General features: G+C 40.3%; 1 protein-coding gene across 4 annotated transcripts in view; it reads left to right on the plus strand.

Annotated features, from left to right (window-relative positions):
- Positions 1 to 13,337, plus strand: part of foxp4 (forkhead box P4) — a 301,129-nt gene that overhangs the window by 238,148 nt on the left and 49,644 nt on the right. For all 4 annotated transcript variants that reach the window (XM_057847124.1, XM_057847126.1, XM_057847125.1 and 1 more), the window contains exon 10: positions 6,570 to 6,657. In XM_057847124.1, coding sequence (XP_057703107.1) covers positions 6,570 to 6,657 — 88 coding nt within the window. The remainder of the gene's footprint in view (positions 1 to 6,569; positions 6,658 to 13,337) is intronic.

The following is a 13,337-nucleotide window of genomic DNA, read 5'->3' on the forward strand; positions in this document are numbered from 1 at the left end:
GTGGAATTTTTTTTGGCATGTGGCATTTTTTTTGGTATGTGGCAAAATTGATTTTGCAATGTGGCAAAATGGATTTTGTCGTGAGGCACTTTTTTGCCATTTGGCATTTTTTGGGGGGTATGTAGAAAAATTGATTTTGGCATGTGGCACTTTTTTGGTATGCGGCATAATGGATTTTGGTCTGTGCCAGTTTTATTTGGTCTTTGTTTTTTTCTTTATGTTCATGGCAAAATAGATTTTAGTATGTGGATTTTTCTTTTTTTTTTCCCTTTGGGCATTTTTTCTTGTATATATGGCACGTGGCAAAATGTATTTTGGCATGTGGCATTTTTTTTGCCTATGTGGCAAAATTGATTTTGTCATGTGGCATTTTTTTGCTATGTAGCAAAATGGATTTTGGCATGAGGCACTTTGTTTTCCCATGTGGCATTTTTTGGGGTATGTAGCAAAATGGCATGTGGCATATTTTTGGTATGTGGCAAAATTGATTTTGACATCTGTTTTTTTTTTTTTTTTTTTTTTTTTTTTTTTTTTTTTTGCCATGTGGCAAAATGTATTTTGGCATGTAGCTTTTTTTTTTTTTTTTTGCATGTGACATTTTTTTATTGGTATGCAGCAAACTGGAGTTTTGTATATGGCATTTTTTGTTTTTGTTTTGTTTTTTTGTTTTGTTTTGTTTTTCTTGTTTATGGCAAAATATTTTGGTATTTGGCATGTTCATGGTATGTGGATTTTTTTTTTTTATGTGGCAAAATGGATTTTGGACTTAACCCTATAGCTCCCCAAAAATGGAATATACAAAAGAAAAAAAGAAAAAAAAGCCGCAGTGCAAAATCCATTTTGCCACAAACCAAAAATGCCACATGACAAAAATCAATTTTGCCACATACCGAAAAAAATGCCACACACCAAAATCCATTTTTCCACATACCAAAAAAATGCTACATGTTTAAAAAATGCCACGTTCCACATTTTGCAATGTGGAAAAAAAACGCCACATTTTTTTGGTATGAGGAAAAATGGAATTTGGTGCGTGGCATTTTTTTCGGTATGTGGCAAACTCAATTTTGCCATGTGGCAATTACCACTTTTCATTCTCGGCCCTATTGAAAAAAGTAGTGACTTATGGCCTGAGAAATACAGTAATCAGTATTTTTCTCCCAAAAAATTAAAGGGCTGCCCACAAAACATGACTCTAAATTATTCGCAAAATGAGTTCAAGCCGTTTTCATTTCTACAGTTATAGCCCGACTTCTATTCTACATCAGTTTTTTGTTCCAGTCCTTCCTGTCCACGTCGTTGTTGCTTGTTATTAGCCAGCGTGAAGTCAATTGAGGATGCCGAGTCCAGCCTTGACACGCTGTTACTTCCTCTTCGGTCACACTGGCGCGCACGGCGGACTTCCCGTGGCACTCCGGCTGCGAACGACAGCTTGGCGGGGTTCTAATGAAGCCCCCTTAAATTAACTCGCCATCATTCAGTTTTTACGCTACTATTAAGCTATTTGAAAAGGCGGGAAGGGTATTCATTAGCCGAGGTGACGAAATAGGCCCTATCATGAAAGCGTGCCCGATGATCGCGATGGCATCGGACAGGCAGATCAAAGCTCACGGGCAGGCTGGGAAAGTTTGGAGAGGAAAGCTGTTGTTTGGTGTCTCATTTCACGTAGCCCGGGGCAGATGGAAAGAGAGGAGGGGGTCGAGTGAAAGTGTGCGAGAGAGAGTTGAAGATGAGAAAAAAGAGGCGGTGACAGATAATGCCCCCAAGTCCGACAACGCTCCCCCCTTCCAGCCAGCCTTTGTCATCGCCCCGTGAGGGTAACGGCGAGGAAGCGCCTTTATCCCTCCCTCGTCAAAGTCCTCTGCTATAACGTTCAGGCTGCGGTTGATGGGCTTGGGTATGTTGTGGGTTAAAGTCTTGCTTGCCAGTACTCCGAGGAGTAAACAGAGGCTCATTGTGGGCCACATCCAAAAAGCAAACCTGCTACTGTTTATGTCCCATCAACAGACAGAAAGGAGGATTTTGGGGGGTTTTTTGGTTGGAAGAGAGCGAATTGGGAGGGCGGGAGAGTGGACAGAAGAGTCAAGAGAATAAAAAAGAGGGAGAGAAGTGAGATCATGTTTTTGTTATTATTATCGTGCACTTGTGTTGAGCCACGGATTAGCCATGCCATGACATCATTGTTTTTGTTTCATTTCAAGCCTCGCTCTGATATTGCCTAACTTTCCGAGCTCCGAGTCGGAGACTCGTGGGCCGCGACGCACACACAATCTTGTGCAACTTCCATTTGTCCATAAACAGTGAGAAAAGTGCTTTCTCGGGATTAGCACCGCATCATAATGAAAATATTTTGTCGGCTAACAAGACGAAACGTGCTGAAAACGTGTCTTGAGAGACTGCAACGTAATGAGACAAATGCTTGTTTTCATCTACGAGACAAAAATGTGACGAATGCCAGTTTATTCGATTTTTAGTCTCCCAAGACACTTTTTTAGCTCGTCATCCTGATGTCATCGTCATGAAAAAAATTGTTCGTTTATAGAATATTTTTTGTTATCGTCATTGTTGACGAAAACAACAGTGATGCCACCTTTTCATCTGGTGTCTTACAAATGTAATCAGTTGATTGCTGTCAGGTGCTGCACATTTTCAAAGAAACGTCATGGGTTGCACCATCTGTGCTCGAATGGTAGGAACAAAAACCAGGACCCAATACGGCTCTCGAGGACCGGTTTGGACAATACAGTGGGGCAAATAAGTATTTAGTCAACCACTAATTGTGCAAGTTCTCCCACTTGAAAATATTACAGAGGCCTGTAATTGTCAACATGGGGAAACCTCAACCATGAGAGACAGAATGTGGGAAAAAAACAGAAAATCACATTGTTTGATTTTTAAATAATTTATTTGCAAATCATGGTGGTAAATAAGTATTTGTTCTATACCAAAAGTTCATCTCAATACTTTGTTATGTACCCTTTGTTAGCAATAACGGAGGCCAAACGTTTTCTGTAACTCTTCACAAGCTTTTCACACACTGTTGCTGGTATTTTGGCCCATTCCTCCATCCAGATCTCCTCTATCTAGAGCAGTGATGTTTTGGGGCAGTCGTTGGACAACACGGACTTTCAACTCCCTCCTCACCCCGTGGCGTCAAAATGATAACAAGAACGGGGAGCAAAAATCCCTGAACCACACGGGGGAACCTCGTGAATGCAACACAGGTTCTCTTGTTTGGAGGAAAAAGGATACTGAATTGCTCCATATCCACTGTGAAGCATGGGGGAGAAAACATCATGCTTTGGGGGTGTTTATCTGCAAAGGGACCAGGACGACTGATCTGTGTAAAGGAAAGAATGAATGGGGCCATGTATCGAGAGATTTTGAGTGAAAATCTCCTTCCGTCAACAAGGGCATTGAAGATGAGACGTGGCTGGGTCTTTCAGCATGACAATGATCCCAAACACACTGCCAGGGAAAAAAGGAGTGGCTTAGTAAGAAGCATTTCAAGGTCCTGGAGTGGCCTAGCCAGTCTCCAGGTCTCAATCTGCGGAGGGAGTTGAAAGTCCGTGTTGCCCAACGACAGCCCCAAAACATCACTGCTCTAGAGGAGATCTGCAAGGAGGTATGGGCCAAAATACCAGCAACAGTGTGTGAAAAGCTTGTGAAGAGTTATAGAAAACGTTTGGCCTCCGTTATTGCCACCAAAGGGTACATAACAAAGTATTGAGATGAACTTTTGGTATTGACCAAATACCTATTTTCCACCGTGATTTGCAAATTAATTATTTAAAAATCAAACAATGTGATTTTCTGGGTTTTTTTTCCACATTCTGTCTGTCATGGTTGAGGTTTAACCATGTTGACAATTACAGGCCTTTCTAATATTTTCAAGTGGGAGAACTTGCACAATTAGTGGTTGACTAAATACTTATTTGCCCCGCTGTATGTGCTCGTCTGTCAATGATCATTCGAAATTGTCCGAATATTTTATTTATTTTTGGACGAAGACCTCTAAATTTTTACAGACGAAAACATATTGCCGACTAAAACTAGACAAAAACCTTTTGAGTTTTCGTCAACTGAAACTTGACAAAGAGGAGCACATTTTGAAATGACTCAAATATGACTAAGGCCAAATGGCGGCCAAAAACAACTCTGACCATGTGATATCATAAAAATTCCCTACAGAGCGCTGGCATGCACACACACCTCACGGATATGCCCTGTCACAAACACACAGTGGGCGGGCGGCAGCAACCTGTGAATAACCTTGGTGATGACAGAGGAGAGAAAGGGACGGAGGAAAGGAGACAGGGTGGGGTACGCTGGGAAAGATCAGAAGGTCCCAGGTCCTCCCCAGTTGAGGAAACAACAGCGCTAGCGCTCAGCATTCATATGAAACGGAGCGAAGTTTAGCGAGAAGAGCGTCTGAAGATAAGCTTTTGACCGATAACACATGAGCTCATATCCAGGTGGTTGTCTTGGAACATGGCTCGCTTAGCACCAGTGAAGTATACACACATACACAAAACACAGCTGTTGCGTACTTCCCCAGACAAAATAAACTACGAGAACATTTCTGAGGCGGTTCGTAACTCGCCGATAAGTCAAGTGTGATAGCTTTCCGGTCCTAAGCGACAAAGACGGCGACGTAATGACGAAAATCCGTCAGCAGGGAGCGCTGGTGGGTGGTCATGCGGGAGAGTAAAGAGTGATTCATTTCACAAGCATTTGTGATTATTACAGTTGCCTCTCTTGTCATTTATTTTTGTAAATTAGGTTTTCTGTGCTCAAAACAAATACAAGAGTTGTCCGGTAATGACTTTTTAACTGATAACCGATATTGCCCAACTCCAAAAATCTCTTGGACTTAACATATTCATTCAATTATTTATTGTTCATTTAATTTTTTGCACCATGAATGGTCTGCTCACATAACAAATCCCAAGCATCTTAGTTTGCAGACATCTAATGGTCAATAAGCATAACTGCTATGCTAAGCTGTGACCAGCCTTGATACAAGGGCTTCTACATTCACTTTGAAGGCAACATGCATAGTGGGCCAAAAGCAATTATGAAAAACTGATGTCAATCTTATCCAATATCATTCCAAATCGCTCTTATCGGACAATATTATCGACTACCGGATCATATCGGACAGCTCTAACAAATACTTACAACAACGCAGAAATTAAAACGGAGGGGGGGGTTCTTGCAAAAAGGCAAATAAAAAGCTTGAAAACTGCGAAAAATACCAAAAATAAAAAATTTTAAAAATACGCGGAAATCGCATAAAACAATTCCACTCAGAGGCAAAAAATACATAAATAGAAATAAATAATAATTAAAAAAAACACACAAAAAAAGACGAAAAACTGTGAAAGTAAAACCATGAAAAACTGGAGGGGGGGGGGGGGGACATCCCTCAAAAAGCCGACTCCCACCGCCAAAATAAAAAAAATACCCAAAAAAAAAACAACCCCCCAAAAATGGTAATTTACTGTATATGATATTGTAGTTTTAGTGGTTATATGGCCACAATTGGCCCCCGTTGATGGTGCTAGATGTCCAATTCCATTTGACTGGGGGGGGTAATGAACAACAAAAACCCCAAACTGCGGAAAAATTCGCAAAACCGTGAAATATTGTAAAAATTATTAAGAATAACAACTGCCGAAAAAAATTCACAAAAATATTGGCAAAATAACAATTTAAAAAAACGTCCGTGCAAAAGCTGCAGAAAAAAACAACTGCAAAAAAAAAACAGAAATATTGGCAAAATCAAAAAAATTACCAAAAAAAAAGTCCACGCAACATCTGCAAAAAAAAAACAAAACTGCAAAAAAAAAAAAAAAAAAAAAAACATGAAAAAATTTGTCAAAACCGAAAAAAAAAAAAAAAAAATCCAAAAAAAGTCCAAAAAAACAACGCGAAAATATTGGCAAAATTGCAAAAAAAACAATTTTTTTTAATGTCCCTGCAAAAGCTGCAAAAAACAGCAACTGGAAAAAAAAGAAAATATTGGCAAAATCGCAAAAGCTGCGGAAAAAAAAGCACAAATAAAAAACACACCGAAATATTGGCAAAATCCCATAACAAAAAAAAAAATCCAAAAAACATTCACGCAAAACAAAACAAACAAAAAAAAAAAACAACAATATTGGCAAAATTGGGAAAAAAAAAAAAAATTCAAGAAAACATCTGCGCAAAAGCTGCGGAGAACAATGAAGAAATTACCATTACTGAAAAACTAAAAAAAAAAAAAAAACAGAACGCCCCCTCGCCCCCCACCCCACCCCCAAAAGAAAAAAGATAACATATTTGACATTTTAGTTTTAGTCATTATAGGGCACTCATTGGCTGTCATGGACAGCGCTAGATGTCCAATCCCTGTTGACTGGGAGGGTCCAATGAACGGCTCCACATTATTTAGTCTTGGCAATGTTTTATTTAAAAAAATAAAATAAATAAAAAAGACAGTTTCAGTCAAATGTTTTTTTCCCACTTTAATCCACAAGACTGCCTTTTGCTTTCCTTCCAGAAATGACTAATTCTGTCTCCTTTAGGCACTTGAACAACGAGCACGCCCTCGACGACCGCAGCACTGCTCAGTGCCGAGTCCAGATGCAGGTGGTTCAGCAACTGGAGATACAGGTGGGCCCCCTCCCTCCCTCGCACGCGCTTAATTGTCACCCCTTCCCAAACAAAGGCCCGATCCGACTCTTTTCAAGCCCGTCAATGGCGTTAACTCTTTGGAGCCGTGTTTACAGAGAGCATTGGAGCTTGTAATTTAAAAGGAGCGGTCGGCGGGGAAGCTGCCATCGCCGCTCCAATTATAAAGCTGCTCCGGTCACCGGCGAGGCGCTGAAGGAAGAAAAAAAAAGAAAGACATGCACAAGAAAGCAAAGGGGCATGCAACATGGCCTCTCTGCACCTCAAACTACTTCTTTCATGCTCTTGGAACATCCCCAGCAAAGGCTAAAACATACAACTTACCGTACACATTTTTTTTTGTTTTTAGCAGCAAAAATATTCTGACGTGTGGTCTACAAAAAAAGGAAAGTGAAGGAATATATGGAATTGCAATGAGGGACGTACCAATGCTGAGTACAGATATGTTTTGCCAATACCGATCTGAAAACGATTCGATGCCGACAGAAGCGGGTAGAGTAGCCAAAAGTTTTACCCAAGTAAGAGTAGCGTTACTTCAAAAATAATGTTGCTCAAGTAAAGGTAGTCATCAAAAAATAAAAGTACTCAAGTACAAGTTAAAAAGTATTGATGAAAAGAATACTCAAGTAATGAGTAACATTGTAAGAAACTGCTTACTTTGTTAGTTCGTTTTTTTTTGTTGTTTTTTTTATTTAAACAATGGTTTGTTTGTTTTTTATCAATATGAACTGTTATTATAACTTTGAATAATAAGCCTATAACATATTACATAACTACATTTAGCCAAAGAAATACACAAAAAAATGTCATTAAATTCCGGCAATGGAAAAAAAATAGAGAAATGAAGCATCATTAGTCCAAAGAGCATGTGTGCTTTCTAGTGGAGAAAACATATTTCCTATTATGAAACTTAAAAGGATCATATCTCTGGTTTTCCGTAGCCACGATAACGATCTCACGATATGGCAATACAACAATTATCAATACATGGGTCAGGAAATCATTCTAGGATAATAAATGAATAACTAGGCCTGCAAGCAGGACTGAACGGGCCCTCGCAATCTAGCGCAACTCGGACGTCACGCAACTCGGACTGTGTGCAGGTCAGGGTGGTGGCAGATCCTCCTCTTTAATCATCTCATTAGAACCTAACATGCTCGAAAGTCGCCTATTTACATTCCCACACCCAAGAGATAAAAACCCCTATTGGAGAGAGTACTACAAAAAAGGAGCCACTACTGAGCTGTGCAGCCAAGCCCTTATTCAAAACCAAAATTAATCTTCTAACTCGGCCAATTCGACCAAGTGTGCCAACTATTGTGGCTCTATAAGCTCCCTGAGTCTCTGAAAAAAAATATTTCCTTTAAATGGCGAACAAAGGGTCGTCACGGCAACAGACAGAGACACGTGGACATGGGCCGTAAAAAAGTATTTTAATAGGTCTTGAAACTACAATGACCAACATGAAAAGAACTGGACATGTTTTGGAAAAACGAGTGACTTTCTATCGCCACTAGTTGGCGCTGTAGGGTTGATGCAAATGACCCCTACAAGGCCCTTCAGGGTATGACTCTCAACAAGCACGGGAAGTTTGGCGCAGATATCTTGTATATCTGCCGAGTTATGACTGTTCAAAGTTTTTGGAGAGAAAAATTGTTGACAGTCATTTTCACTTTCCTGTTTGGACCCCTCCGCTTCAACGAAACTTCAATATTTTTCATCAGGCACCTGAAGACAGGTCTTAAGGTTTCCCTTATGCAGGTTTGAGGTAGATTGATTTTTTTCCCTTTAGAGGAGGAGTGTGTCCCGTAAAAAAGGGCATTTCCTGTTCCCACTAGGAGGCGCCAGGCACAAATGGTAAATTTTCAATCCAGTCCTGCTCAGGCTGGTATACCTCACACACATGCCAGATTTAAAATAGATTGAACGTTGTATGAGGGAGTTATCAGTCATTTTCCGAATTCGGTTTTTGGCGAAAAAATGGAAGAGTTTGGCGCCCCGCCCAGGTCAGGCCCATGAATGAAAACACACCATTTTTATAACTTAAGATTTCATATGCCTCATGAACAGTCTCACTAATTTTGAGAATGATCAAACTAATTCCCTAGGTGCCAAGGTGTAAAATGTGCACACTGTAAATCGATAAAAAGTTCACATTCAATCCAAAATACCCGATTTCCTGTAGGATTTGGAATGTGTGTGCAAGAGACTTTTTGGAGCAGTTTTGCACAAAGTTTTGACTCTCCAAATTTCATCACTCTATGTTAGAAAAACCTAAATGGAGAGGCCTTTTTGAAAATTTCAAGGGGGCGCCAGTGAGCCATTTTTTTACATGTTTTCGTAACGTTGCAAGATTATTGAACGTTATGCAAAGCCGCATGTATGTCGAAATTTTTGTGAGTTTTCGTGCATGTTCAAGCCTCCAAATGTAAACTCCTACTGTGAACCGATAAAAATTTCACATTTGATCCAAAATACCCGATTTCCTGTTGGATTTGGAATACGGGTGCAAGAGACTTTTTGGAGCAGTTTTGCATAAGGTATCTACTCCCCAAATTTCCTCGCTCTATGTTGAAAAAACCCAATAGGAAAGGCCTTTTTTAAAACTTCTTTCTGTCGCCACTAGTTGGCACTGTAGAGTTGATGCAAATGACCCCTACAAGAACCTTCAGGGTATGACTCTCAACAAACACGGAAAGTTTGGCGCAGATATGTTGCATATCTGCCGAGTTATGACTGTTCAAAGTTTTTGGCGAGACAAATTGTTGACGGTCATTTTCACTTCCAGTTTGGACCTCTCCGCTTCAACGAAACCTCAATATTTTTCATCAGGCACCTGAACACATGTCTTGAGGCTCCCCTGAAACAGGTTTGAAGTCAATAGATTTTTTTCCCTTGGAGGAGGAGCCTGTCTCGTAAAGAAGGCCATTTCCTGTTCCCACTAGGGGGCGCCAGGCCTAATGAGTAATATTTCAATGCAGTCGTGTTCAGGCTGGGATATCTCATATACATGCTAGAAATGAAAAAGATTGAACGTTGTATCACGGAGTTTTTAATCATTTTCTGAATTTGGTATTTTGCCCAAAAATGGCCGACTTTGGGACCACGCCCAGGTCAGACCCTTGGATGAAAACTCACCATTTTGAAAACTTAAGATCTCATATGTCTCCTGAATAGTCTGACCAATTTTGAAGACGATCCAACTATTTTCTTCAGCGACAAGGTCTCAAATGTAAATCGATAAAATTTCGCATTTGATCCAAAATTTCCGACTTCCTGTTGGATTTGGAATATAGGTGCAAGAGACTTTTTGGAGCAGTTTTACACAATGTATCGACTCACCAAATTTCATCATTCTACGTTGAAAAAACCTAATAGGACAGGCCTTTTTGAAAATTTCAAGGGGGCGCCACTGAGCCTTTTTGTTAATTTTTTTCAAAGATTATCAAAATTTACGCAAAGTTGAACATATGTGCACATTTTGGTGAGTTTTCGTGCATGTTCAAGCCTCCAAATGTGAACTCCAACTGTGAACCGAAAAAATTTCAGATTCGATCCAAAATAACCGATTTCCTGTTGGATTTGGAATATGGGTGCAAGAGGCTTTTTTGAGCAGTTAGGTATAAGGTATCTACTCCCCAAATTTCATTGCTCTACGTTGAAAACCTGAGAGGAGAGGCCTTTTTGAAAATTTTAAGGGTCAAGGGGGCGCCACTGAGCCATTTTTTGACATTTTTTCAAAACGACGCAAGATTATCGAAATTTACGCGAATCTGCACGTATGTGCAAATTTTGGTGACTTTTCGTGCATGTTCAGGCCTCCAAATTGGCCATTTTCATTTGCCATGAAGAAAGAAGAATAATAATAATAACTAGGCCTGCAAGCAGGACTGAACGGGCCCTCGCAATCTAGCGCAACTCGGACCTCACGCAACTCGGACTGTGTGCAGGTCAGGGTGGTGGCAGATCCTCCTCTATAATCATCTCATTAGAACCTAACATGCTCGAAAGTCGCCTATTTAAATTCCCACACCCAAGAGATAAAAACCCCTATTGGAGAGAGTACTACAAAAAAGGAGCCACTACTGAGCTGTGCAGCCAAGCCCTTATTCAAAACCAAAATTAATCTTCGAACTGGGCCAATTCGACCAAGTGTGCCAACTATTGTGGCTCCATAAGTTCCCTGAGTCTCTGAAAAAAAAAATTTCCTTTAAATGGCGAACAAAGGGTCGTCACGACAACAGACAGAGACACGTGGACATGGGCCGTAAAAAAGTATTTTAATAGGTCTTGAAACTACAATGACCAACATGAAAAGAACTGGACATGTTTTGGAAAAACGAGTGACTTTCTATCGCCACTAGTTGGCGCTGTAGGGTTGATGCAAATGACCCCTACAAGGCCCTTCAGGGTATGACTCTCAACAAGCACGGGAAGTTTGGCGCAGATATCTTGTATATCTGTGGAGTTATGACTGTTCAAAGTTTTTGGAGAGAAAAATTGTTGACAGTCATTTTCACTTTCCTGTTTGGACCCCTCCGCTTCAACGAAACTTAAATATTTTTCATCAGGCACCTGAAGACAGGTCTTAAGGTTTCCCTTATGCAGGTTTGAGGTAGATTGATTTTTTCCCTTTAGAGGAGGAGTGTGTCCCGTAAAAAAGGGCATTTCCTGTTCCCACTAGGAGGCGCCAGGCACAAATGATAAATTTTCAATCCAGTCCTGCTCAGGCTGGTATACCTCACACACATGCCAGATTTCAAATAGATTGAACGTTGTATGAGGGAGTTATCAGTCATTTTCCGAATTCGGTGTTTTGGCGAAAAAATGGAAGAATTTGGCGCCCCGCCCAGGTGAGGCCCGTGAATGAAAACACGCCATTTTTATAACTTAAGATTTCATATGCCTCATGAACAGTCTCACCAATTTTGAGAATGATCAAACTAATTCCCTAGGTGCCAAGGTGTAAAATGTGCACACTGTAAATCGATAAAAAGTTCACATTCAATCCAAAATACCCGATTTCCTGTAGGATTTGGAATGTGTGTGCAAGAGACTTTTTGGAGCAGTTTTGCACAAAGTTTTGATTCTCCAAATTTCATCACTCTATGTTAGAAAAACCTAAATGGAGAGGCCTTTTTGAAAATTTCAAGGGGGCGCCACTGAGCCATTTTGTTAAATTGTTTCGTAACGTTGCAAGATTATCGAACGTTATCCAAAGCCGCATGTATGTGCAAATTTTGGTGAGTTTTTATGCATATTCAAGCCTCCAAATGTAAACTCTTACTGTGAACCCATGAAAATTTCACATTCGATCCAAAATACCCGATTTCCTGTTGGATTTGGAATATGGGTGCAAGAGACTTTTTGGAGCAGTTTTGCATAAGGTATCTACTCCCCAAATTTCCTTGCTCTATGTTGAAAAAACCCAATAGGAAAGGCCTTTTTTAAAACTTCTTTCTGTCGCCACTAGTGGGCACTGTAGAGTTGATGCAAATGACCCCTACAAGAACCTTCAGGGTATGACTCTCAACAAACACGGAAAGTTTGGCGCAGATATGTTGCATATCTGCCGAGTTATGACTGTTCAAAATTTTTGGCGAGACAAATTGTTGACGGTCATTTTCACTTCCAGTTTGGACCTCTCCGCTTCAACGAAACCTCAATATTTTTCATCAGGGACCTGAACACATGTCTTGAGGCTCCCCTGAAACAGGTTTGAGGTCAATAGATTTTTTTCCCTTGGAGGAGGAGCCTGTCTCGTAAAGAAGGCCATTTCCTGTTTCCACTAGGGGGCGCCAGGCCTAATGGGTAATATTTCAATGCAGTCGTGTTCAGGCTGGGATATCTCATATACATGCTAGAAATGAAAAAGATTGAACGTTGTATCACCGAGTTTTTAATCATATTCTGAATTTGGTATTTTGCCCAAAAATGGCTGACTTTGGGACCACGCCCAGGTCAGACCCTTGAGTGAAAACTCACCATTTTGAAAACTTAAGATCTCATATGTCTCCTGAATAGTCTGACCAATTTTGAAGACGATCCAACTATTTTCTTCAGCGACAAGGTCTCAAATGTAAATCGATAAAATTTCACATTTGATCCAAAATTTCCGGCTTCCTGTTGGGTTTGGAATATGGGTGCAAGAGACTTTTTGGAGCAGTTTTACACAATGTATCGACTCACCAAATTTCATCATTCTACGTTGAAAAAACCTAATAGGACAGGCCTTTTTGAAAATTTCAAGGGGGCGCCACTGAGCCTTTTTGTTAATTTTTTTCAAAGATTATCAAAATTTACGCAAAGTTGAACATATGTGCACATTTTGGTGAGTTTTCGTGCATGTTCAAGCCTCCAAATGTGAACTCCAACTGTGAACCGAAAAAATTTCAGATTCGATCCAAAATAACCGATTTCCTGTTGGATTTGGAATATGGGTGCAAGAGGCTTTTTTGAGCAGTTAGGTATAAGGTATCTACTCCCCAAATTTCATTGCTCTACGTTGAAAACCTGAGAGGAGAGGCCTTTTTGAAAATTTTAAGGGTCAAGGGGGCGCCACTGAGCCATTTTTTGACATTTTTTCAAAACGACGCAAGATTATCGAAATTTACGCGAATCTGCACGTATGTGCAAATTTTGGTGACTTTTCGTGCATGTTC

The sequence above is a fragment of the Corythoichthys intestinalis genome, chromosome 9 (assembly GCF_030265065.1).
Source record: "Corythoichthys intestinalis isolate RoL2023-P3 chromosome 9, ASM3026506v1, whole genome shotgun sequence".
NCBI lineage: Eukaryota > Metazoa > Chordata > Actinopteri > Syngnathiformes > Syngnathidae > Corythoichthys > Corythoichthys intestinalis.